The 27,606-nt window shown below is 41.3% G+C and overlaps 2 protein-coding genes across 2 annotated transcripts; one reads left to right on the plus strand and one right to left on the minus strand.

Moving 5' to 3' along the window:
- Window positions 1-1,559: 1,559 nt before the first annotated feature.
- Window positions 1,560-19,114, plus strand: rhpn1 (rhophilin, Rho GTPase binding protein 1). Its single transcript, XM_041935888.1, has 16 exons — window positions 1,560-1,583; window positions 1,795-1,884; window positions 3,780-3,895; window positions 10,058-10,186; window positions 10,973-11,048; window positions 11,464-11,541; window positions 11,794-11,918; window positions 12,181-12,347; window positions 12,627-12,814; window positions 12,905-13,061; window positions 13,845-13,976; window positions 14,121-14,315; window positions 14,399-14,475; window positions 14,625-14,771; window positions 17,315-17,467; window positions 17,555-19,114. The coding sequence occupies exons 1-16, from the start codon at window positions 1,560-1,562 to the stop codon at window positions 17,762-17,764; spliced, it is 2,064 nt and encodes a 687-aa protein (XP_041791822.1). The 3' UTR covers window positions 17,765-19,114.
- Window positions 19,115-22,076: 2,962 nt separating this feature from the next.
- Window positions 22,077-27,482, minus strand: atpaf1 (ATP synthase mitochondrial F1 complex assembly factor 1). Its single transcript, XM_041935469.1, has 9 exons — window positions 27,268-27,482; window positions 26,186-26,294; window positions 25,855-25,917; window positions 25,609-25,671; window positions 25,449-25,499; window positions 24,909-24,956; window positions 24,532-24,627; window positions 23,901-24,008; window positions 22,077-23,610 (listed from the first exon to the last, which is right to left on the minus strand). The coding sequence occupies exons 1-9, from the start codon at window positions 27,480-27,482 to the stop codon at window positions 23,428-23,430; spliced, it is 936 nt and encodes a 311-aa protein (XP_041791403.1). The 3' UTR covers window positions 22,077-23,427.
- Between the last annotated feature and the right edge of the window lie 124 nt (window positions 27,483-27,606).

Here is a 27,606-nt window from a genome sequence, read left to right on the forward strand (position 1 = left end):
ATCAAACATGCATAAATAACAGGTTGATAACCAATGCACTTAAACTCATTCAGATCCCATTTTTTCTTTAACTTCAGCTGAAATCCAGACACCAGCTCATTCACAACCCACTGCTCATTACTCTCCCCACACAGCACCTCTGTCCCAACAAAATCCCTGTGCGTGAATGGTCTTAGTTCAAGGTAGCTGCCCAAAAGTTTAATGGTGGAAAGCTTCACCTCCAAGCTGACCAGCTGCCTGCGTGGGCAAAGTCATGGATTTCTGGGAAAGAGCTCTCATTAAGTGGTTGGCCGGGGACCAGGAAAAGAGGACCTGCCATATGGAGATGTGGCCAGACAAATCAAGAAGCGCTGAGGATGAGCAGCAACCTCTGTCTGACAGCAACAATGTACAGAACAGCTGAATGAGGTCAGGTCATTTCATTATGTTCATACCACCCTGAAACAATCTAGTTGTGTCCAACACGTGGAAGTAAAATAAATTGGATCAGGATGGATTGGTAGACAACAGTGCTGTGTAAGTTAGTGGTAATGATTGCTGAGATAGTGAATAACTAAAGTCAAGTCTTAATGGGCAAAATGATGAAAATGGTGGCGTTATGGGGAAAGAAACAAACAAGAATGATGTTAATCATGTAGCTAAACATTGAGGCCTAAAATGAAAAAGGTATGTGAGAGTTAAACTCTCAATATGTGGAGGGTTATTTTTTGGCAGCAATACAAAGAAGCCCTGCTTCCACTGAGGTCCATAATGAAGTTTTTTTTTATTAGCTGACAAAGTAGTTGACCACGTTGGACTGGATGTTATTGAGCGCAAAATCACTGCAAGCTTATCTAAGAAATAAATGGAGCTGCTTTTCATAGTAGAACATACGCACAGGTTTTTTTTTTTTAATGATCCTCCACAAACCAAATAACAGTGGATATTTCAAGCAATCAGCAACGATGCATAATGTAAGTGGCTGCAGAGCGTATCCCAGAGCTGGCAGTGTATTATAAACCAACACACTAACGGTTCCTATGGACTGGGGAGTTCCTAACAGCTTGTTTAGAGGGAACACGCCAAGAGGGACCCTCCGCAAAAAATCAAATACAGATAAAAGTTATAGTCATGCTTAAGGCCCAGCGGGGCGGAGCCTCCACAATCTGTTCGGAGCCGACACACAAGCCACAGCCCTGACGTTGCCGTAGCAACGGTCCGCGGACCAAGGGGGACGCCTCGAGCGACTTGTAATTGGTCAGACGCGGTTGTCGTTCGGTCATTATCCTCTCTCTGATTTGTTATACCCACTGTCGCTCTTACAGGCTGCAACAACATTGGCTAGCTTCTACATTCACGGCCCGCCTTGGTGAATAGCCTCTTGCAGCTGCACACAGTCGGAAAAAAACGAGCGGAGGAGGTGCTATCATAATGAGTTGAAGCTGGTTTGTTTTGAGGAGTAAAAAGTTCTTTATTTTAACCTATCGTTGACCGACCTTTGGAATTTTGAGTTTACTTGGAATAATACAAAGTTAGGAGAAATGTAGCTACTCTTTGGCCGCTTCTGTCGTTGCTTCACGATGGAGGAACCTGCGACAAGGCAAGTGGTAAAACTGCGACTAGTTAACGTTAGCTAATTAACTTAACGTAACGTTGCCGGTTTTATTTCAGCTTTGTTGCCGTAAAAGTTGTTTATTCAATCATATTTCAAAGCTGAGAGTAGTGTTCAAAGTACAGGGTAACGTGTGGCAAGTGTGTTGAAACATTCGTAACGCTTTCGAGTAAAAAAATATTGTCATGACTCTCCACAGAGAGTTTGAGATGTCCCTGTCGGACGGGACCTCGGATGAGGATATGCCCTTAACGTTACCCGCAGAGGGCAGCCACAGTGGGAGCATCCGAAAGGTGAGACACACACACACACACACACACAAACAACGGTTGGTTTGGATCCTGCATATGTCCTGGGTGGCTCCATAAAATCCCAAAGTGCGTATAAGAGTAATTCCTGTTACCATGCCACCTGTATAGACAGATAATTGATTATTAGATTCAATTTAATAAACAAGATACAGTCTTTCCACATGAGGCTCCTTAGGCAAAGCCTCAGAAAAACAGCTTTAAAAACATGAAAGAACCCCCAACCCTCAGAGATGATGAATATAGTGGCAAATGTGAGCTTTCAGAGTCTCACTTCCATATGATTTCTGCTCAAAGTATTTTCTTGATTTTGATATCCACAACATAGCATAAAAACTTACGATACAGTGGAGGGAGTCACAGTGATTGATATCATGCTCACCTGTCAGCACAGAGTGGCACCCTTAAGAACCGATAGTATCGCTGCATTTGTGCACAATTATGTGGGCCTGATGGCCGAAAACGTTTTTTGGTTAATGCCAGACAGTCTGAGTGACTGAGTGAATTTATTTAACGGGGCATTTCTGAGTGCAACCCTCTCTTCTAATACATCGACAAAGACATTTAGGATAAGGCACCAGCTGGTCGGTGTGCAGTGACAGCCTGACAAATTAGCAAACAGTAGTGATGAAAGTACCACAGTCTGAACAGAACATAGCAGAAAGGTGCCAAAGTGTTGCACCTGCATTCGTACTGACACTGATATCAAGTCGTGCACAGGTTGTATCAGGCAATATGAAATTGGCTGCTGTTAATATCTTAAAAGTACGTACCAGTATACCTGTGGGAATGTCTCTGGTTTCAATCCCTGGTTTGAATGGGGAAAACATGCATGAAGAAAATGATTGATTACGGACCTTTTGCTGCTTGAGTGGATAGGAGAGTCTGATTGCAGGAGCAGTTTACAATTTCAATTTCAGACATGTTCTCAGAGAAAGTCACCTGGACATCAAACATTTTTTACAGAGGCTTTCCGACTTTATCTGCACAGATGTCATGCAGCCTCCATCCTCTTGCCCCCCGATGGTAGAGCAGAGGTGGGAGCTCGGCCAGAAGTCTAATCCACACAGGCACTCTAAGGATTACTTGACGTGTGCATGCTAAACAAACACCTTAACTGGGTGAGAGGGAACAAGAAAGATGAAGGGAGAAAAAGTGTGAGAAAATGAGAAACTGTACAAGTTGTCTTCAAGTGGAGTCACAAGGATAATGAAAGGGAGTATGCAGCATGTTTACAGTACAGCTGCTCCATCTGTCATGTTACTGTAAGTTTGTTTACCTTTTAGTGTAAAACAGTCGTGCATTGTATGATAGATTGCTGTTTTTTGTGGGCGGACATTTAACAATCAGCTCTGGGGTTCTGGTGTTGTTGGCAAAATGCCGGCTGAAGCGAGAGTTAATGCACAGCTCTGACATGTTACCAGATCCTTTTTTTATTGAACATAGTCTTCTTCTGCTGTACCATGCCAGGTTATTACCTCTCCTGCTCTCCTGCTCTCCTGATCTCTGTTTCCCCACATCTATGACACACCCATTGAAACACCCCTCATCCCTGGCATGCTGTCCTATCCAACAGGGACATTTTGCTCTGAAGTCAGCCTCTCAGGCAACTTTCTGTCCATGCTGTGCTGCCAAAAATAAGCTCTACCAATAAAATGCTATTTTTTACTAACAAAGTTAGGCTTAAGGCCATGTGAAATCAGGAAGGCTTGACTTTTAAAAAAGTCCTTGAAGATTTACTGCCATTTATCCCTGTTCATATATGGGATATTTGTCAGCAAAGTAACAAATGTCACGTCACCTAGTAAGATGATGAACACAAGGTTTCAACTAAAGACTAACTAACTAACTCTTTGATTAATTCATCACTCTTTCTGCAGGGATGTGATCCTTTCGCTCAGACTCAGCGCAGTAAACTGCAGCACCGGCGTGCTCGCATCAACCAGCAGATCAACAAGGAGATGCGCATGAGAGCCGGCGCAGAGAACCTCTTCAGGTGAGGTGCTGGGGCCGAGGGAGGATTATATGGTACATGATAATAATTTGAGTCAAAGTTGTGCAAGAAAATGTTCACATTCCTAACCTTAATTTTGTTGCAGTTTCATGTATTGAGGGGCTTTTCTTGCATGAACCGGTGTTGAAAATTAGGTGTTTCACTACGTCACTGAGTCAATGTCAAGACAATGTCATCTGACTAATTAAAAGAGGGGAAATTATGTTGATAATTAAGTGAAATTGCAATGGTGTTGGCATGTGTTACCCTATTTATAAAAATGGATTTCAAGGCACAATTCAAGGATGACAGATTGTTAACATATGTGTTATGTGAGGTGTTTGCCTCTTTTAACAGTAGTTTCAAGATGTCCAATGTAGTAAGGTGGACCTATTATTCATAGAAGCCATTTTCATGAACTTAAGGAAAAGGTCAGAAGAAGGTTGGTTTAGATCCTGCATATATCCTGGGTGGCTCCATAAAATCCCAAAGTACGTATGATAATGACTCCTGTCTCCTAGATCAGCTTTTCCTCTCTGAGAATATAGTGATGAATGCTGTCCTGGTCTCCTCTGTGTTGGCGGCCCTTTGTTAACTTGTTGGCTCTGTCACATTTGTGGTTGTGTCCTGTGATGGGAAAAGGTCAGAGTTCACTCTCCTCCAAAACACACACACTAGCACCACCCAGTTTTGTGGTTCTGTGTGTGTTTGCTGTGTGTGAACATGCATTTTTATGGGTCTGTCTCCTCTTTTTCCTATTAATATTGTTTTGTCCTCATGCAAAATGGTAATGGAACACTGCATACAAGGCTAATCACCCAACTGAACTGTGCTGCCTTTTTCTTTTAAAGCAGTTAGCTGCCATTTACACAGAATACAAGAATTTTATTGGCGAAGAATTGAGGGAAATAAAAAAAGACATGGTGGCACAACATCAAAGTATTCTCTCTGAGAGCATTAGCGTCATCTTTATCCCCTCCAGCTTCTCTCCATCTCCATGTGCCTTTGCTTTCTCCCTCTTTCTTTCTTCTGAACTATTTCTCAGGCTCTGGTAGATTACTACAGAGGCTTAAAGCATACACTTAATATATGTGCATACATTTGGTCTGCACATTTGCCATGGCAGTTTTGAGAACATTTACAACATGAATAGTCCACTGTGCAAAACACTTGTAGTAGAATAGCTGCCTAGTCTGCCTCCTTTGCACATGAAGATTCAACTTAGGAGCAGGAGGAGGAGGAGGAGTAGGAGTCACTTCATTAAAGCAAGGAGCTACTTTCTGCCTTCTAAGTGGTGCCATGTCAGAATCTAATTACATCAACACAGAAAACAACAGTGTCTTTAATGGAAAAGCAACCAACGCAGGACTTTTTTGGCAACAGCTAATTAAGTTTCTCAGGGGTCTTTTTCAGGGAACGATGGATGATAGCAGAGCTTCTGCTTCTAATTATTTTCATTGTTTAATCTGTCTTTTATTTTATTCTAGAAATTTACAAAAACTTGAAAAATGCACAAACAGTTCACGGTTACATATTCAAATCGGTTCTTTTGCTTGACTAATGGCCCCAAATCCTGAACACATTACCATGTTCTAGCTTTTTAAATGTGATTATTTACTGCTTTTCTTTGTCCTATGTGATAGTTAACTGAATACCTTTGTGTTTTGGACTATTGGTTAGACAAAAAGGAAGTTTGAAGATATTATCTTGATCTTTACTAAATTGACAAGTATTGTTTGAATGAAATGAATTAAATAAATATAATTATTAGCTTAGTCCTATGTAAAACAGAGAAGAACAGCAAATCCTCATTTTTTAGAGGCTAGAACCAATGAATATTTGGCATTTTTGTTTGATAAATGGATTGAACCAATATTCAGTCATTAAAGTTGTCAATTATTATTGATTGGTTAATCAACTAATTGTATGCTCTACTAGGCGGATTGGTCTAATTCTTTGACACGCTTTTTTCTTACGGGTCTTTCTGCCCAACTCAGGCTGTTACCCTAAAAGGTGATGACTCAGTTTAGGGGAAATAAAACAAGTGCTCCTGCCCTTTCTATTAGGACGATGGGTCAGAGACACAAAGAGGACCCCCCCCCCCCACACACACACACAGCCTGCCGGCCTATAATCAGATGGCTTTGTGTCCACCTCCTGTCCTGTTCCCATGCAGAGATTCCCAACAGAGCCCCGGCAAGCTCATCCCCCACTTATTTGTGTGACACAGTCAGACCTTTTTTTCTGTCTGTCCTCCCCTTTTCCGGTGAACTGGAATAGTCCACACACACAAACACACACACACACACACAAAGCATCTCACTTTTGTTTTCAATTCAGTTACTCTGCAACTGTTGTGGAACTGGGTTGTGGGCGTTTGGGGTGTGGGGGTGGGTGTTAAGATGCTAATTACAGATGAAAAAGAGTTGTAACTCATCCGGGTTTGTGATTGGCTGATGAAGACATCATGTTGTGTGCCGCAGGATGTTTCTGTGTGGGGAATTCAGCTGAGGGGCAGTAACTGGTTTAATCCTGGTCTTCATGTCACATACTTTGGTTATTACAAAACTGTATGTTACTGAAAAAAGTTGCCTTCAGCTTCTCTGATACTTCCTATTCTTCAGTTGGTGCGTACACTCAGAGGAAGAAAGTTATTTTTTCTCTGAAAAGCTTCAGTGTGGTGTGCGTGCAAGTGGGTGTGTGTGAAGGGGATATTTGGCAGCCCATTTAAAGCTGACTAATCAGATTGCCCTTGGCTTGATCCTAGATGTAGGTGTGTGTGCGGTGTGTGTGTGTGTGTGTGTGTGTGTGTGTGTGTGTGTGTGTGTGTGTGTGTGTGTGTGTGTGAGAGAGAGGGAGGGAGGGAGTGACAGATGAAGAGAGAAGTGAAGGTAAAGTGGTCTAACTGGATAGATTAACATTATTTACAGTAGCTCAAAGGTGAAAGTTTGAGCCGAGTTTGATCATGTGTTAAAGAATCACAATTTTCAGTTTCTCCACTGGTTACTGATTTTGATGACATAAGCAAATAATACAAATATCTGCCCCTCATATAAGGTCTGTGCAGTTCATCGTGCCTATTTATAGTCTCTGTTCATACATAAGCTTTGGTAGAAAGAAACATTTAAGTACATTTACTCAAGCACTGCACTTAACTACAGTTTTGAGGTACTTGTACTTGAGTGTTTCTGTTTTATGCTACTTCATACTTCTATTGCTGTACAACAGGCAAATATTGTACTTCCTACTTCCATTTATCTGATAGCTTAAGTTACTTTTCAAATGCAATTCTAAGCTTAAAAATGTGTTTTTTTCAAGAAGAAGCCAGTGGTTCCCAACCTTTTTGGCTTGTGAACTCCTTTAAAATATAGAGTCTAGTTGGGGCATTGACACTAATTTAAAGGAATAGTTTAGCCACAGCTTATATGTTGTCCCCTCACATTCATGTACATGTATTTATGATACAGGATACTAATTAAAAATGTGGGTTTTCATGCCAAAATCCCTTATGTAGATAGTAACAGTCATAGTTCTGTAATATAATACTTGAGATAAACATACCCTATGCAATTAGTTTCCAAGTGTATTTTTTTACTGCATGTAAACTGGCTGCCATTATATAAGTTTGTTTAGACATTACACCGAAAGTTAAAAGATTAAATACATTTCTGGCAGGCTTCACAAGTCTGTTTTTAGTTATGTTTATAGTGAATTATTCACATTTTTCTAAAGCATTTCAGCATCATACTAATTTATGACTTAAATAAAAATGTTTTTTTTTCTTTACATGACATAAATGAAAGTCACTTAAATTTGTGTCTTAAATTAAGGATTACTTATTGTGATGAGAATCAAATGAAACACTGCCAAATTAAAATAAGGGCAAAACGAGCGGGAAAATTAATCGGTCTAGCTCCAGATGAAAAAAAAGGATTTCCTTGGCTAACTTTAAATGAGGAACCACAGCTCCTGTTCTGTTGCTGGTGCAGGGAGGCTCAAGAAAAGATTTGAGGAGACGACACTTTATGAGTCCTTTTATAAACTGATCTCTGCTCACAGGCCCTGGTTGTAGCCACTGATTTGAATTGTTGTGTAGGGTTAGGGTTAGAACTAGGAAATCTTTTGCATACTAGTTTTTAGTTGCTAAAATGCTTCCCATGCTTATGTAAATCACTACTGCAAGAACAAAAACATTGTATACAGATAATCAACATGTATAATCAACATGAAGAGTGAGATTTGTCCTGTTCATTTGAAGCGGTGCTCTGTATGTGACATTAATGCCCTTTTCCAGTCGAATGCCTGTTTAAGTGATGGACTGCACTACTTGTGGTTGTTTTTATAGATGGTAACAGACATTTTATACTCGTGCTACAATTTTGTGTCCTGTGCTACACAAGTTTCAGCCTCTGTAGCAGCAGTGCTATGAAAAAAAAGGTAATGAACAACCCAGTGAACATATTCATCTGCAAGTCTTACAGCCTGTTTGCACAATGAGTGAAGCGTTAACTCTTAGCTTCAGTGTATTGTTTATCTATGACCGAATATATAACCACACCTTAACAATTCTATGAATTTGTCATAGTCTGCCTTTCCCCTTCACAGCCTATATGTATTTTTCTCTCCCAAATCTTCACCTGATGATGCATCTAATGACTCATTCAGCAACAAGCCTTTAATCTTTCTTTTTACCAGATAAAACTCTACAATGAGGAAATGATTTATGATTCCCATATGCAGAATTTATTTATGCTGCCTCACCAAAAACATCGGTTCGTGTCTCTTTATCTGTATATATTATTTCTTCCCCTCTGTAGATGTAGATGTATTGAAAAACCTGCCAGAATGATGCATTCATGTGCAAACTATCACTTATCTTGTAAATTCTGTGCTGTTGTGCTCCCTACTTCTTGCCAGTGCTCAGCCTGTCTGTTAATCACACATTTTTGTCATCTTGTACATTCCCTATTTAACTTTGGTGATTGCATAACTAGGGGAGTTTCCTGGGCCATATTTCCAACTAACTTCATATCATCAGTTACCCCGGCAACCCAGTGATGCCTCAGGTTTCCAGGAACACAGCAGTGTGAGCTGGCATTACTCAGCACTAAGACTCTCCCCCCATGACAGGAGGAGGGGTGGAGGGTCTGGAAGTGAATGAACAGAGGATGATGAAGGAGAGGGTGGAGGGGTGAGATACTGCATAAATTAAAGACAGGCTTTTTGTTTAAGAAAGTATACTGTGGTCGGTTTATGGTGTCATGCTTGCATCCATGAATATAAATTTAAACATGCAAGTTAGTTTTCAAGGTGGTCTGTGTTATTTGTGAGGTTAAGTTGTATGATAAAGTAGCTAAGGACACAAGTGCTAACACTGGTGGCTAATTTGTTATCTTTGAATGGGTAAGTTAAGGCACAAACCCTACTGTAGAAATGTCAGGTTTTTTGTGTTTTGTCAAATTCAGAAGCCAGTGTTTTCAACAGGTGTCACATGGATAAAGACGGGAGATGCAGAATTGGTTATTCAGTTACAGAATACTTCATAAAGCAAACAAATGTTCAATTGATGCAGCAGCTGCTTAATGATGTCACCAATTCTAGAAAAAAAATTATGCATAATAAAATATGCATATATACAGTTAAACTTTAGGACGGCTCCTACTGATTCTTGTTTTATCCATTGATCTGATTTTTTTTTTAATGAATCTATTAAGCAGTTACTTTATAAAATAGGCAAAAATACCCATCACAAGATCCATGTTCAAAAAGTTGACATCTCTTGTTTTGTCTGAACAACAGTCTAAACCCCAGAGATGTTCATTTTCTAATGACGTAGAAGAGGGCAGCAAATCTTAACGTTCCAATGAGAGCTCAGTTATGATACATGTCTGGTCTAATTTGAGGAAATTTTAAATATGCAGCTTGTGCAGTTCAGGACTTGGGAGTGTCTGTCTGGGATGTTGGTGACTGAACCTTCTCCTGCTCAGAAGCGAGGACGAAGGCAACTTCCTGTAGCTTTGGAATTTGTTGGCATATTGAATTGGATTAAAGTCAAAATATTTCGCTTTTTCTCTTGTTGCACTGAAAATGGAAGTCCATTATCATCTGTTGTATGTTGGTGTTTATGATAAGATCTGATGAGAGCATGTGTGTTCATTTTTGCAGGGCAACGAGCAACAACAAGGTGAAAGAGACGGTGGCTCTGGAGCTCAGCTTCGTTAACTCCAACCTGCAGCTGCTCAAGGAGGAGCTGGAGGAACTCAACAGCAACATGGAGGTCTACCAGACAGACAGGTAGACAGCTGGCTGACACACACACACACACACTCACACTCAAGCATTAACAATCATGGCCCATTTATTATTTGTTCATGAATTCCAGGTCACTCTCATTAGGCTAATGAGAATTATAATTGGCGAAAACAAGCATCCATTACATTTTTGTATTCATACTGTGTGTATGTGCTCCTGTTCTACTATCTTTGTGGGGATCAATTTGTGTTTTAGACCCTGAGAATAAGGACATTTTTGTTAAGTGAGGACAAATTGTCTTGTTCTCAATTCCTCAAAAGGCTTTTGAGGAAGGGAGTTCAGACTTGGTTTAGGTTACAATTAGGTTTAGTCAGGTTCTGTCAGGGCTTGGGTAAGGGGCTAAGGAAATAATTCAGTAAAGTATTGAAGTACAAGTGTGTGTGTTTGTGTGTGTGTGTGCGTGTGTGCACGCGCACAGTCCTTCACAGGCTGGAGATTTTTCCCTCTGCGGCCTCAGGTCATGGGAGGGATAAATCCCCTGATTAGTGTGTCATTAATGACCCTGTCGCGTGTGTGTGTGTTTATGTTCATTGTGAATGGGACGGGGTGACTGTGGGGGGTGTCTTGGCCGTAAGGGTTAATACTTGGATTTAGCTTTGCCTATTAGCAGGATGAAGCTCTGAGCAGTGAGCCTGCTGGGTTTGAAGCAGATGGCAATGGTGACCTGACTGTCACTGTGTTCACATGTTGATGTTTACATAGTGTAACCTGTGAAAGACAATACATATTACACACACACACACATTCTGCATTTATTTGTTTTCACAGCGAGGCTGTCAACGTCCCCATGATCCCACTGGGATTAAAAGAAACCAAAGAGGTGGACTTCACAGTTTCTATCCAGGTGAAGATGGCATCCATCTACTCATAATAGACCTGCTTGATTTATTTCATTTATTAGCAAATTTCCTTTTCTTTGACAGAATTGTATTTAAAGCATTAGAACAAGGTAGTGGAGGAATAGTTTCTTAATTCTTATTTTACAAGCAGTGTTTCAGCTATGATGTGAGTTTGAAACTAAAAACAACATGCATTAATTGGTCTGTTTTTACTGTGACAAACACTGAATAAAGCTTGTATCCAGAAATATTAATGCATTTCACTCCCTTTTTCCCTAATTTGGCATTTTTTGGTCTTATATTTTTGTTGTAAGAATACTGATGGGCACTAAAAGTCCTCTGCTCTTTGTTTAAATATTAAAGAATACTTCATCTGTGAAAGAGATTTGTCATTATGTGGCCTTCTGTCTCCACTGACAGGACTTCATCTGTGAGCACTACGGGGAGGACAGCTCTCTCTACGACAAGGAGATCAAGGAGCTTATGGAGCTCAGACAGGTTAATAAATGCACTCATACTACTTCATACAAAGCAAGCCTTAGTAGACTAAAGTAAACTTTATTGTCCCCAAGGGGAATTGATTTAGTTAATATTACATAAATCTGTTTTTCATTAGGGGGGTTGTAGAAAATCATTTTGTGCCACCTATCAGACAGAAAGGGTAGCTGTGGAAAGAATTAAAAAGGTTACCTGTCATTAGATTAGAGTAGGCATTAAATGTATATGTATGTGTGTTGTTGTTTTCTCCAGGCCATGCGTACACCCAGTCGAAACCAGGCCGGCCTGGAGCTTCTGATGGAGTATTACAACCAGATGTACTACCTGGATCAGCGCTTCTTCCCCCTACACAGGAACCTGGGCGTGCACTTCCACTGGTAGGACATGTGTATCTATATATGCGTATGAAACTGATGAGAAAACAGCCTTGAAGCTGAAAGTCTGCACTTTAACCTCATGGCCATGGTGTTATTTCAAATCTGATGTGATAGAGTACAAAGACAATAGAAAATGTGTAATCTTCCAAATTTTGTATATATGGAGTGCATGGTAAAAGTTAAAAAGAGTGATTGATGGTACAGTTAATGACACACATACAGCATGCATTAACTAATCAGATTCTTCTTGTCTGTCCCTCAGGTACGACTCTCTGACAGGTGTCCCGTCATGTCAGCGTACGTTGGCCTTTGAGAAAGGAAGTGTGTTGTTCAACATTGGTGCTCTGTACACGCAGATTGGAGCACGGCAGGACCGCTCTGCAACAGCTGGCATAGACAAAGCTATAGATGCCTTTCAAAGAGCTGCAGGTACTGACACACCACATACTAACCTGAATGCTCCACTAGCTTTGGTATAGCCTTACTACTTACTTAGCCTTAGCCTTACTAGCCTTTGAGGGACTCCACAGTTAGGATGTCCCAACATAAAATATGTTTTGCACAAAAAATATAGTTCAATTTAAATTGAGAAGCAAATCCTCAAATATCAGTTGTTGGGATTAGTAAATGTTTGCAATTTTTGCTTGATAAATTACAAACAAAATGAATGAAAAATCAAAATGTTTGTTTCGCTGTGTTTGTGTTTAGGTGCATTTAATTACCTGAAGGAGAATTTCTCCAATGCTCCTAGTCTGGACATGAGTAGTCCGTCACTCTGCATGCTGGTACGGCTGATGGTTGCCCAGGTGCAGGAGTGTGTGTTTGAACGTGTCACACTGACCACACAGGACACACACTTCACTTCCCAACTGCGCCTGGCACAGGAGGCTGCACGGGTGAGTCAGCACGTCTCTGGTTGTGCCTTTTTGTTCCTGCTGATATAGCTTGACTTGTGCTGTTCGTGTGTGTGTGTGTGTCTCCTGTAGGTGTCAGACGTCTACTTGTTAGTGCAACAGACCATGACGCAGCCTCTGATGAAGGACTACGTGCCGTTTTCTTGGGCGTCCATGGTTCAGGTCAAATCTGAACACTTTCGTGCCCTCTCACACTACTACACTGCTGTTGCACTCTGTGACCACACGTGTAAGTTGCACCAAAGCACTCCTGAATATATCTTTATGCCCTCTGCATAGCCACTAATTCATCAGCCACATTCAGTGTTTTCATTTTGACGGTCTTGGTTTGCACATTAAGAAATGCAGTAAAGAGATAAATACGTGAACACATTCACACACTTATACAAAGACACACTCATACACATACTGAGCAGAGGAGGTGGTAAACTGTGGTATTACACTAAGAGCCTGCCCAAAAACTACTCAAAAACTTTGTAAGAATAATATGCATCAGTTTTTTTTGTGTGAACTTTTCCCATTTCAGTTGGAGATGTTTTACAGATTTTACAGAGAAGATGGCAAAGACGTATCAAGTCAAGTTGGCCAATATCAAAAATCACAAATTTACCTCACAGGGCTTTTTCCCTCTGTACAGCGTATGACACCCTCTGTCCTTCGACCCTTGATTTGGATAAGGAAAAACTTCCCCCCAAAAAACACTTGATGGAACACATAATAGAAGAAAGCTCAGGAAAAGCAACAGTGGAGGGATCACTTTGCCAGGATGGACAATAGATGTCATGTGTAAAGAATCAACCAATATAGTAAAATTACAGTGTGGACAGTCAGGATTACAAAATTTTAGTTCCAGTAGATTGTTGAAAGATACCGATTAAGAGAAAGCTGCTCAAAAGCTACACACTTAGGATTCAGTCATCAAATTCAACACTTAGCCTATGATTATCCTTACCCAAAAGAATCTTTGTGTACTGTATCTACACACATTAACTTGGAATGTCTTGCTCTGTAGTGTCTGCTGAGGAAGAGGAGGAGGAGGGTGATGAGGAAGCAGAGAAGGCTTTCCTCCAGTTCTACATCAATGTTCCTGCAGTGCCACCCCTCAGCCAGGTTTTACGAGACCCTGAAAGAAGAAGAAAGCTTGGTGAGTTCATGCACAGTATGTTTATATTTAGTCCAGATACAGTGGTAGAGACACCAGATAGCTGTTTTCAGTAGCAGTTCTATTTGTATGAAAGGTCCCATCAGGGAAGTAATGCACACAAGAATTTATACACAATGTCTGCAGGTAAGGCTCACCTGCGACGTGCAGTAATCAGACATGAGGAGGCCATGCGTGTCCACAGTCTGTGTAAGATCCTCAGGAAGATGGACATCCTGCAGGACGTGCTGTCTCTCACACACAAACGCTCTTTGGACAAGTACTCAGAGCTGGACAGAGAGGATGACTTTGATGAAACCGCAGAGGCTCCAGAGATACAGTGTATGTCTCTGTTTCAAGTCTTGTCAATTATATGATTCTATGGTTGAATGACAGTCAGTGATTGTGGTGTTTTCTGTTGTCAGCTCAAACCCATCAGAAACCAGACATCACTCCACCCAACTTCTCCACAGTCCAAGTGACTGATATCTTCCAGAGACTGGTGAGACATGTCAATTGTAAGAGCAGTGTGACATTTAGGGAAATACACAGCCCCACAGCGACTGCAAACATGCAGCCTTTTTTAAACCCATTAAAAACTGCAGCACCTAGTGGTTCTTTAGTTGAAGATGACTCTTCACTGTGCTGCAGGGGCCTCTCACGGTGTTTTGTGCACGGGCTCGCTGGGGTCCGGTACGTGTGATCAGCCTTCAAAGGAGAGATGGTGGGCTGGGTCTCACACTGAGAGGAGACTCCCCCGTCCTGGTGGCTGGAGTGGTGCCTGGAGGCTGTGCTGCGGTAAGTTACGTCAGTAGGTTGCGTCAGTTACAGCAGTACTGCTCATGTCTTCCACATTCTGTGAAAATAAGAGATGTTTACAAGCTGTTACAAAAGTCAGGTTGTGATTCACTCTTTATTTGATTTATTTGTTTAGTTCCTGTTGTTTTTCAAGCATGTGTTTATTTGTTTTTGCTCATTTAAGTTTTCTCATCATTTTTCTTCTCTTTCTGTCGCTGGTAGAATTACTGAGCTTTGGCTGAGATCTCATGTAAATGGGCTGTGTTTTCTTTCATTTGTTTTTATTTCATGTTAAATCTACCTTAAATTCTGCATGACAACATTTTCAGTGAGTGATCATTTCAGTTAGTGCTAGAGGGCATACAAGAGACAGCAAAACAGATTTCTATATAGAAACTCATGTTTAAAGTCATGATTTAACAGGTGCGCCCTGAGTGAAAAGGTTGGAGAAGTGTAGCTAAAGTTTCAAACATTCACTTCAAGCTGTAACATGTAGTAGTTGGATGTGTGGATGATGGTTGATTGCATAATTCGCTGCTCAAAATGCATTGCTCATTTCCCAACCAGTAGAAAGATCAGGGGGAAAGAAAATTACATGTTTTAATGATAAACAAAAGGTTTTTACTCTTTTCCTAATGAGCAAAAAACAGTAATTCAACTTGTAGGTTCAAAGGCAGAGACTAGAGCCTGTCCAAGCAAATTAAAAACCATGCTTCACATCTGGGGGTGATTTCAGACTCTGATCTTTGATTTTATTGCCCATTTTAACAAGGTCACAAAAACATAATTTTTATATGAGGAACCTTGCCAAGATTAGACCATTGATAGTTCAGAATGATGCTGAAATGCAGATACCTGTTTTTATTACAAAACAATTAGATTATTGCAGCTGTATTTTTACTGGTCTCCCGTAAAAGTCCTGAAGAAAATTACAGATAATTCAGAACGCTGCAGCCAGTATTTTGACAAACACAAAAAAGAAATGACATTACCCCTCTGCTCATATCACTGCACTGGCTTCCTGTATTTTTTAAAATTGATTTTAAAGTCCTTTTACTAATCTACAAAGTCTTATATAATCTAGCACCTTCACATATCAGCGACTGCCTCTTATTTTATGCCCCAACAAGAACTCTCAGATCTTACACTGCCTTCTTTGTGAAGTTCCTAAAGTGTCCCACAAGAAATCTGGTGATGCTGCTTTGCTGTCTTAATGGCTCTAAACTCTGAAATGAGTGGTGTCAATGAAAATGTCTAATTGGATTGTGATTGAACTGTGTTTGTTTTTCTCTCAGTTATTGCTATTATTGCAATTTTTACTTACAATTAGTGTTTATTTTCATCTGCTCTTGTTCTGTTAAGCACTTTGGTCTGCATCTTTGCATGAAAGGTGCTATACAAATAAAGTTATTATTATTTTTAGAGCAGTAAGAGGAAGGGTGGGGGCATAGCGATGTAACCCAGGACACACCAGTGTAAAGAAGCAGTGCTGCATGAGAGACATAGAGCTGCTAGCTGTTAGCATTCAGCCATTTTATCTCCCGAGGGAGTTCTTGCACCTCATCGTGATAACCGTGTACGTCCCCCTGTTTGCCGATGCTGCAGCAGCATGCGACCTCCTGCACACTGTGGTCTCACAGCTGCAGACGTTGCACCCCCAGGTCTTCCTTCCCATCTCTGGAGACTTCAATCACGCTTTGCTGTCCTCCACTCTCCCCACCTTCACCCAGTACGATAAATGCCACACAAGAGACAATAGAACCCTGGACTTACTGTATGCAAACACCAAGGACGCTTAAAGCTCTTCACCCCTCCTCTGCTGGGCCACTCTGACCACAACTGCTGGAGGAGTGCCGGCAGGGGAACAACGTCACAGAGGTTTGGAGAGACCTGAAGACCATCTCAGGCCACAGCAGTGACAGTGGGAGGGGCCCAGAATCTGGACATCGGGAATGTGCAAATGATGTGAATCTGTTTTTCAACAGATTTGATTCTACCCCCATTCCTTCCCCCATCCAACAGAGTCCAGACCAGACAGCGTTACTACTCCACACCCCCTTCTTCTCCCCTGGAGTATCCCTGACACCAGCAGCTCCCCCTCCAGTCCACATCAGAGACTATTACATCCATGCAATATCTTGTGCTACTATTACATCCATGCAGTGTTTTTTCTTCAATATTACATATTTTTTCTTTAATATTACAAATGTTTTCTTTTCACACCAAGCCTTGGCATATATTTATTTTTTCTACCGTGTCGTATAAAAATGTTTATCTATGGTGCAATTGTGTAAAACACTGTACTTAATTATCTTACCTTACCATGTGCAAATTTTCCATTAGCAATATTATTTATGAATAATAATAATAATACCCCCCCCCCCTTTTTGTATAGAATATACATACAGCTGACTTTTTTTGTTTTGTGTTTTTTATTCTCTTCTACATCTCCTTTTGTATTCCTGCTATTATCGCTGCTGTCTGTATACCCTAATATCCCTGGTGGGGATTATCTTATCTTTGTATTATTGTGTGTTGTGCAGGAGGCGGGACTAAGGGAAGGAGACTACATAGTAGCAGTGGACGGACAGGACTGTAAATGGGCTAAACATGGCGAGGTGGTCCACATGCTAAAGAGCTGTAGTGACAGAGGAGTGGACCTCAGCGTGGTCACATTACACTCACATGATACACAGGTAAGTAAGTGTATGTGTGTATTTGAGATGTCATGTATGTGTGCTTACCTGTGGAGTGATCAGTATATTACCTGTGTGTGTTAGCAGGTGGAGAAGAGGGCCATCATGCTGTCCCACGGCAGCGATAAAGAAAACTCTCGGCAGCGTCTGCTGGGTGGAGCTAAAGGCCAGAGCTCCGCCTCCTTGTTGAACTGGAACAGGAAGAAGAAGAGGGAAGGCAGCGGGGTCACTAAGAGACTAGGAAGCACTTTCAGTTTGTCATTTGGAAGCATCCGAGACACTGAGGCCATGTACTGAGACAGGACTGTAAAGCAACCACTCAGGGAAGGACAGCAGTGGAGCACATGGTAAGATTAGGGCTGCATGTAGAACGACAGTAACTCTGAACCAGAAAACATCAGCAGGGGATGCTGCCACAGAGAGCTCTGACAAAAAAAGCACAATCTTAGCCCAGTAAAAAAATGTGCTACAGCACAGTCCAATGGATCTGGCAACTTTGTTGACCAGTCAAGTATGTGGAAGCACACATGCAGGTAAGACACCTTGTAACATGTAGCATTTAGCTTTTTGCTCATTTTTACCTTGCAAGAAGAAGAGGGAGGAGCTTGTTATTGCTGCCATGAAAATTTCCCTCAGTTGTACAATCCTGCCTCTGGAGTGTGATGTACTGCACTCTGAAGGTGTGCTGAGACAGAACACAAGGAAAATATTAGATGGACAGTGCATATAAAATCAGAAAGATGCAGGTTGGTGAGAATAGATATAATTTACCCAGAGTGGTGCGAACCACTGCTAAGACATGCTCATATGAACTGACATTATTTGAACTCATTATCTCTGGTATTGCACCAACATCAGGTCCCATCGCTGGTTTGTGGTTATGTCACTGCGAGACTCAGTTTGGGAAGCTTACATTCTGCCATCTTGATGCTCCTGCTTTGCTCTGTGTACAATGATGCAGCTAGAATTAAGTAAAAAAGAAACGCAGTGATTCAACCAACAAAATGCGAGGTGACTCGGGTGAGTTTGGCCGATGCTGGTGGTTGACAGTCATCAACCACTGAGCCCTCTACCATCATGACGTCGCGATCACACACACTAACACACACAGACAGGGTCTAAAATTAACAACCTCCAAGGCTAAGTATGAGTGGATTTTCAGATAGCTGAGTAAAATCTTGTTACCGACCAAAACTTTGCAACTAAAAAGCCAGTAGGAGTAATTTATCCAAACATTTAGTGCTATTGAACAGAAAAAAATGAAACAAGGGTTTGTTTTAGCTAAAATAGCTGCTTGATAGCTCCTTGCGCCTGAAGGAAAAACAGCCTTTTTATTGAGGTTTATTTACGCCCAGTTAAAGCATGTTCTACTTCAGATAAAAGTCTAAAAGTGATTTTAAATCTACCCGGTTTGGGCCTACCTTATCAAATCAGGGTTGAGTCTTCAGAATTGAGGATTACAACTCACCTACAGAGCAAACTAGTACGAAAAACAAAAGTGCTCCACCTGTTTTAAACAAATAATACTTTGTCAAATCAATATTAACCCTTTTTTTCACCACCTCTCACTTTGATTAACTGAGAATATTTCATGTTTAGAAAAAATATAATCAACAAATTATAAATATTGTAATAATGAAGTTAAACTCTTGCTGATTTATTGTCACACCCTGGCTGATGAAATCTACATTTTCCACTTTGCATTTGAAGCTGACCCATTTTAGACTGATCAGACTTCAGCAACTTCAATATCAAACATATATGCATATAAAAACTACAAAAGAAGGTATATAGAAAGGTACAGTACCTTTTTATACCACTGTTTCTCAAGCCTGGTCCTGGAGTACCACTGCCCTGCATGTTTTAGATGTATCCCTGCTCCAGCACACCTGATTCAAATGAATGGCTCGTTATCAGGCCTCAGCACAGAAACATCTAAAACATGCAGGGCAGTGGTACTCCAGGACCAGGATTGAGACCAGGATTGAGAAACACTGCTACTTTTTCTGCAAAACCTAATTCCGGATCTGAGTTATCTTTTATATTCATAGATATATTTAGATATATATGTATATATATATACCACTGTCATAATGTGCCGGTGTGTCCTGTGGGTGTCATGAGGCCTGTCAGTGCCAGAAGACGCAGCTAACACAATTTGTAGTGAAAATTAAGGAACATATCACCGAAAGCTCCTTTACTCAACTTACCACAAAATATGTGTATTATAACAGCAATGTAACTGATGTTAAAATAATTGAGAAGACAAAGCAGAAGTATGAAGACGCTCCATGTTTCTTGCGTCTTATATTGTCCTTTAGGTGGTCTCTGAATTCACAGAAAACCAAAACAGTCACCTGTGAACCAGTGAAGTGCTCCACAAACAAAAAAAAAAGTCAAATCTCTAACTTTTTGATTGGTTTGGATCAGTTTATCCACTGATACTTCACTAAGAGATATGATGTTGGATTCATCCTCAGATCAGTGTTCTTGGAGAAATGTTTTTGTGTTTAGTGTTTAGATGATTAAAAGCACTCCAGAGGTTTTTTTAGTTTTGGTACTTTTTAATGCACTGTGAATATTGAAAAGGACTGATCTCTTGTTAATAATGTAGTTGTGACTTGATGTTTCCATAATGAATAAGAAACACAGCGAGAGGGTGTGTATGTTTTGTATTGTCCACTGTATCAGTCTATCTGTTGTGTTCGTGATGTTACCGAGAACACAAGCGGCCAGTTCAGCCACAGCACTGTGCGTTACAGTCAGCCACTGTTAGAACAGCAAAATAGTGTCTTCTAATTAACATTGTTTGATTTTTTTTGTAAGATTTTGATACAACTAGAATTGTGAGACTTGTAGCACATTATTGTTTGGTCAGTATGAATGCTGTATGTTTTTATTTTGTCTGTACGATGTTTGTGCCATGGTGGTCTGTAGTCGTGAGTATGGAAAGAGACAAACAGTGATTTCTCATGTCTTCACATGATCGCAACGTACAAGCCTGATTCCAAAGAAGATGGGACGCTGTGTAAAACGTAAATAACATCCTTTTCACAAAGACTCAATTAAAAAACGTACAAAGACATTATGTGTAATGTTTGACCTCATCAGCTTCATTGATTTTTGTAAATATCTGCTTATTCTGAATTTGATGCTAGCAGCACAGACAGGAGCAACAAAGACTGGAACATTCCACAGTTTGTTTGCAAATGATTGGTTTTAATTGATGAGTCCAAGCTTCTCTGGAGTCAGGTTGTCATGAATCTGTGATGTTTTTTTTTTTTTCTGTATTCATGAAAAAAGTTTAGCAATCACAAAAAATTGTGTTGACAATTTATGCCATGATTGCAAAATAGCAAGATTTTCTATTCTTATAAAACTGAAATGAATTTCCTGCTTTCAAGGAAACAAACTTGCCATGTTATGATCACAAAGAAACGGAACCACTGGTCAAATGTTCCCTAATGGCCTCTTCGTCTCTCTGTACTCTGTGTGTGTGTGTGAGTGAGTAAATGTTTGTCAAGAAGAATTATTTTTCCTGCTTTGTGTTTTTGAATCAATATCTGACCATCCCTTAATGACTGCGTTTGGGGATTTGCACAGTATTTTTTCATGTATAAATACAATAAAAGTGAACAAACTGTTGCCAGCTTCATCACTTTGAATGTTCTTGACATGCTGTGACAAGTAAAGGTGATTTTACCTCAAAATGAAAGTGGCATGAAAAAGTTTGGGCACCACTGGTCAATATTTGTGGTAATACTTAGAATGAACGAAATACTGTATGTCATTTTTAACTTGCTTTATATCATGTTATTGTGACGGAGCGGCCGACATGACGGAGCGGCTCTATGGCAGACTGCGGGCAGATGCACTCACACACACACACACACACACACACACACACACACACACACACACGTACGTACACCCGCACCACGCGCTGTCGCGGTGTCGCGAGCTGCGAGCGGCGCGCGCACTAAGACGCCACCGATTCCCCCGCTCTTTTCAGTCCTCACAATTTAGTTACATAGCATATCATAATCTCCAGCCCCAAACCGTTCAGTAGCACAGCCATGGGTGCACACTTGGCCGTCCTGCTTTCTCCGTACACACACACACACACACACATCAGTCCACTCACCCGTCGCGGAGGCACGCTGCATTGTCATCTCTCCATCATCCACACCTAAGCTTGACTGGCCAAACAGGGGCGCAGCCATCCGGGCCATTATATGGGCCGCTCCGGCGCGCCTTGAGGTCACATGATTATTATTTTTATGGGTTATGGTGGAGAATTGTTAATTGGTGAGATTAACACCTTTGTAATGGATGAAAGGATCTGAGGGGATGTGGGAAAAAATATGGGGAACAAATGCAGTGTGTGAATTTGTTTTGTTTATATGATTAATTGTGATTTATCGATAAAATTATACGCCCAGTGGGAGGGGCTATAAGGTTAAAAAGGGGGCCATTTTGGCTGTAAGAGTCAGTCTGTGTTTTGAGGACGAAGAGGTCACATCAGCAGAGCGTTTCTCTCTTGCAACATCTGGTTTTTCTACAAGGGTTATTGAAGAACTCATTTTGATGTTTGGAGGTATTTATTTCTTTATTTTTTTTTTTGTTTTTGTCACTTGTAAATAGTTTGCACAGTGCACACCTTGGGAGGCCGGCAAATAAAGGACACCAACCTACATTTCGTCTACGCCATTGTTTTTTCTTTACCTTTTTCTGAAGGCGGTACCAGAACCCCGTGACAGTTATATACAGCCAGCATGACAGGAGAGGAAGTTTCCACCTTCATTCTGTCTCCAACTATTTCGACCTTTTTTAGTTAACTACAAGTAAAAGTCCTGCAGGTAAAACCTTTCTTGAGATAAAGAATGTAAGTATTATCAGTAAAATGTTCCCTGTCAGTGTTTTCCTGTTACATCTGATATTACTGCTGCAGGTGTTTAAGGTTGGGCTCATTTTAACTACTTTATATACTGTTGGCTACTTCAATCTACAGCAAAGCATCATATTCTGTGAGATCAGCATATGTTTGTAGCGTCAGTTTTCTTGAGTTCAGAAAAAACTGTTCAGTTTTCAGCTTTGTGACAATAATCCAAGAGACTTGGTTGCCTCCAGCGGCAGCATCATTAAGACACTGTGGGTTAAAGGTGGAGCAAATGGAGCAAAAACATGAGCAGTCACACAATTAGACAGGTTGTACAATTCAGTCCTCAGATTTGAACAATTAAACTGGTGTCTATGAAGGTTATTACAGATCGGACTCATGGCCAAAACTATGGCAATGACACAGAAGTTGTAACAAACTGGGATTATTTGGCCCTGGAAAATTCAGTTTGGCAAACTGAATGTCTACCACACTCATCCTCTGAACACATTCAGTGTAGATGACAGTATAAACACCTTTCAATAATTACTGTGCACCAGAGACTGGACTTACACCAAATGAGCACAGAACTGTGTGTGTCACCTGCACAACATTAACAATTTTACAGTCATGTGGTCCATTCACACAGCTCAGTGACAAATCAACACATGCCCTATGTTTCAAAAGAAGAATTATTTGGATTATTCAGCATGAAAGCAGTCAGATTTAAAGATTTGGGGTTTTGAAGATGATTTATTTAATGTCATGTGGGTTTTCAGGGACAGCTACTGGACTGACAAAGTCTTTCTGCTCCAGTCTAATATGGAGGGTAGGACACATTTTTTATTATAGATCTGATCAAGACCACATTGCTCTCCTGTGGTTACAAATGTATGCACAAGTCCCGCACAGAGTCCATGAGAAGCTTCTGATGCTCCTTTAAATCACAGCCACTGCTGCAAACTTTATATACAGTCTGAAGAATAGGTGCATCCCAATGGAAAGTGCCGAGCAAAGAAGCACATGTCGAATGACGACCAACAGTTCCTGGGAATCCGAGTTCGGCCCGTCTCTGGTCTCCCTACGATCCGCCGGGGGCCACCGCTGGTCCCAAGCCGCTCTGTTCGAGCTCCGCTATCACCGACATGTGTTTGAACTCCGCAGGGTGGTGGTTAAATGTCTCGACCAACCGGAACGTCTCCTGCCTCTGCGTGCCGTAGAACAGCTGCACCTGATTGGCCAAGCACTGAGCCTGGTGAACGGTCTGTGAAGAGGAGCCTATGATTACATCTTTGAATACGATGTTTGTTATATTATTCAGGTCTGATGGTAAATAACATGTGGACATTTGATTATTACACCTGTATGTTATTCATAAACAAGTTATTCCAAAACCATGAGTGTCAATCCGCTGCTATAACGGTCATGGTGATCACACACTTTTGGCCATTTAGAGCATTGTTTCTATAAATAATGGGGAGAAGACGTGCAAAAACACCCATTAATGCAGGTGTAACCAGCAGCCAGGTGAGTCCACACTGGTAGAAGACTTACTATGAACTTGGGGTCCATCTCAGCCGTCATGAGGACCAGGCCTTTCTCCTCCTTCAGGTCTGGGTAGTGGTAGAGGATCAGCTGACTGGGAGCGTTCTCTCCTAGCGTCTGGACATCAACAGGGAGGGAAAAACTGTAGTTAACACCTCCAGATTACAGGAGCTACGAAGCTTCATTTTGAGAATATGCTGATTTCATGATCAAAGTTCCCTTTAATCCTGAAATATTAACAGTTTTTATGAGCTGCTGATTTCAGACTTGGACATTTCAGGCTACTGAAACATAAACCTTTCTAACTGTATATCTGGAACAATAAACCATGAACAGCTCTGTAATAGTAATAAACACTGACTTCAGTGGCCTCCATGTTTACTTCAATACGACAGCTAAGTGTGATGTCTTTGTTCGTGTTTTTTACGCATGCGGCTGAGCTCAGGACCATGACCAGTGGGAATATGATATTGTAACCGGCGACCAGTGACGTGCACTGAGGGGATGACGTTAGCCAGCACTACCATCTGGTTAATCGCTCGAGTTTCAGGGTGACCTGCACACGACAGCAGCTTCCAAAAGTCCACGCAGTGCCGGGCTTCCCCAGCAGCATGTGAAGGTGCCGCGGGAAGAGGTTTACCTGGACGTTGATGAGGGAGGTGAAGTGGAGCTCATGTCCGGACCACTGACCCAGGAAGAACTCGTAACCCTCCTTCTGAGGCAAAGCGTAGAGGAACTTAGGGGGGAGGAAACCACAGAGAGAGCGAGGTCACCACGGTGATGAGAGAGAGAAAAAGAAAGAGGAAAAATGTGATGCATGTTCTCGCTGGCTGATCAGAGGCAGGAAAAGAACAGCTAATAGAAATGCTTCATGATCAGATTATTCAGAACTGGCTCTGATGAATTCAAGTGTTGCTGTTGATTTTTGGTTCTAATGAGACTGATGGTCCTAATGCTCCAGGTTAGTTTGTGCAGCGTTTCATCAGCATGCCTCAGTGTGAGGAGCAGTGATCTTACCATCTGGCAGGACTGCGATCTTTTGAAAATCACCTCGTAGATCTGGGTCTGAAATGTGAGAGGAGACAGGTTTTGAGATCAGCACTCGACACGTGCCAGTGTGAAAACCGTTCATCATCGCTGGATCTATAAAACTGTCTGCTTATCAAACATTGTGCGACTGCAAAAACATGCAGGGAACAGGCAAAATCTATTTAGAACATGGGAATCCAGGACAAATAATCTGCTTCAACACCTCACAGTTCAGGATTTAGCAACAAAACCTAATCCTGTCTCCCACAGCTCATGGTGTCACTGTCCACCATAGATTTAAGATCTCATGTTAGCTAAAAAGATGAACAAACAAAAACAAACACATGGGAGCGAAAAACAGAACAGGTCCTCTGCCATAAGGCAGAAAAAAACTCAAAAATTAAGAGAAAGAACTTCATTTTGTTGATTCAGCCAAAGCAGGGGAAAAAACATTGAGAGTGATAGAGTGAATATGAAATGCTGAGAGAGACTGTGCTGTATCAGCAGGATCTCTGGTGTCAAACTCACCGGGATGACGGCGCTGATTGTGTCCTTGGTCGAATAATACTTCATCCACAGCTGAGAGAAAAAGGTCAAAACGAAGAACAGTTTCAAATGGTTTCAGCTGCAACAAGAAAACCATGTGACTATCGGTGGGTAAACGAGATTAAGGCCCCTACAGACTCACCTCGCCAATTTCCTCCCCCGTCTTGTCCTTTATCATCTCCATGTTGAGGATGGAGCCCAGCGTCTGAGGAACAACACAGTACACAGTCTGTTAGCAGAGCACACTCATCATCGTTAATTAGAAGAAAATACAAGTCAATAAAAAAGGCAATCAGGAGCATCCTTAAATATAACCATAGAAGGAGAATACATTTAAGTGACGTAAAAGCAACATCGTGCAGGACCAGCTGCTCCTCACTCATCTCACCTTGTTCTTTGTGAAACCTCCTGATGCTCCGTCGTCAGCAGCCATCTTATCCCTTTTCTCCAACTGCAAGAAGCACAACAAACGTGACATCACATTCAAACACTGTGCTTTAGAGCCATTACTGGCCAAGGAGGAAATAAAAGCAGAGAGTAATACTGTGTAACCCTTCTCCATTATGTAGCTAATAAACACAGGCTGACAGGAGTACTGTTCTGACTGAGGACAGCAGCTGGACAAAGTGCCTAAAAGTAAATTTGTGACTTGAATTAGTTGAATAATTAGGACCTCCATCACTTTAAAAGCATATTTTCATGGTGTTCTGACACTCCACCTCCTGCTCCATGAACTTGACGAACTCCGCCTGCTTCGAGTGTCCGAGCACTTCCCTCTTGGCCTCGTGCCGCTTCTCCAGCCGGGCTTCATACTCCTGTGGTTTGGCACTGAAAACAAGCCGGACAAACCGGTGAAACACCAAACAAAGTGAAGGCTGAACCCTCTTTCATTCTGTGATGAAGCTTTGGCAGATGTACACCTCGACTTCCAGTATTCCCCAGAATGAGGAGAAGCCTCGGCTTGATAAAGCACCACAACAGTAGTTTAGCATTTTTTTTCTCAATAAGTTGTATCCAGTCCTTGTATTGTATAACTTGTATCGTCCTTCATCTAGACATATGCATTAGAGTCAGTACACTATGGAAGTCAACTGGTGGCAACATCCAGTGTTTTCCTGCCTTTGCATGAAGGTGTGAATATCTTTGGGTTTGGAAAATTATTTGGTCAAACAAAAGGAACTTGTGACAGACATGTTTCACTCTTCTACTGCCAAAAATAATTCATAAAAGAGAATAAACCCAGATTTAGTTAGAATGAAAAGCCATGTTGTTGACGATGTAATATTAGTCATTAATTTTGTGTCAACTTTCTTGAACTCATTGAGAAGGCGGGGATGTGAAGAGGACGGTCCAACTTAAATAAAGTTATTTCTAATAGAGGCGAAGCCATAGCTTTAAAACTGCGTCCAAAAGCCTGTCAGTCAAAACACCCCATTACTAAATTTGACATATATAAGCTGTCGCTACTAGAAACATTTGTTTAAGAAAATTCAGATTTTTTTCATCCAGAGTGCCCACTGGTTCACTCATCACGACAACATTCAGTTAGACTGTGAATTAATGAGAGATTAACGAGCGAGTCAGAGGTAAATGATAAAATATTATATGTAGATGTACAGCTTGACAGTCTAAATGTAATCCGAGTGTATCAACAGCTCATCAGAATTCTTTTGCAATAGTCTAAACATTATTTACACTTTACACTACAGCCCAGTGCCTTTTAAACTAACAAACATTTGTCATGGGGATCCGGATCTCGCGGAGAACGCGTTGCTGCTGGTAGCTAAATTAGCCCGCTGACCTGCGCAGCTTCTGGATCTTGTCCTGGTATTTGTTGTAGTACGGGTTCTCCTCCAGGTCCGGCTCCTTCCGTACTGAGAAGGCTCGGAACTGCGCCGGGACCAGCCCGGGGATCAGAGTCCTGATGCCGGTGGCCCTGACCGCCAACATACCTCGGTACAAACATGACATTTGTACCATGGCCGCCGCCATCTTTCCATCGCTCCCGTCCAACATCTATAATATTCCGGCGGGGAGCGATTTTCATACATTGGTTCCGACCAAAATGTTTGCGATCATTGCATGATATGAGTACGCTTAACTATGCGGTTAGGCTGTTGTAAAAGAACATTGCATGATT

This window comes from Chelmon rostratus, chromosome 4 (assembly GCF_017976325.1).
Source record: "Chelmon rostratus isolate fCheRos1 chromosome 4, fCheRos1.pri, whole genome shotgun sequence".
In the NCBI taxonomy this organism is placed as follows: Eukaryota; Metazoa; Chordata; class Actinopteri; order Chaetodontiformes; family Chaetodontidae; genus Chelmon; species Chelmon rostratus.

What these genes read in the sequence shown, in the direction of transcription:
- rhpn1 (XM_041935888.1), top strand. Translation starts at nt 1,560, where the DNA reads ATGGAGGAACCTGCGACAAGGCAA. An exon ending in TGCCTTTCAAAGAGCTGCAG is followed by an intron (nt 12,348 to 12,626) that starts GTACTGACACAC and finishes GTTTGTGTTTAG; the next exon opens with GTGCATTTAATTACCTGAAG. An exon ending in TACACTCACATGATACACAG is followed by an intron (nt 17,468 to 17,554) that starts GTAAGTAAGTGT and finishes GTGTGTTAGCAG; the next exon opens with GTGGAGAAGAGGGCCATCAT.
- atpaf1 (XM_041935469.1), bottom strand. Translation starts at nt 27,482, where the DNA reads ATGTTGGACGGGAGCGATGGAAAGATGGCGGCGGCCATGGTACAAATG. An exon ending in CAATCAGCGCCGTCATCCCG is followed by an intron (nt 24,957 to 25,448) that starts GTGAGTTTGACA and finishes CTCACATTTCAG; the next exon opens with ACCCAGATCTACGAGGTGAT. An exon ending in GATCGCAGTCCTGCCAGATG is followed by an intron (nt 24,628 to 24,908) that starts GTAAGATCACTG and finishes CTCCCCCCTAAG; the next exon opens with TTCCTCTACGCTTTGCCTCA.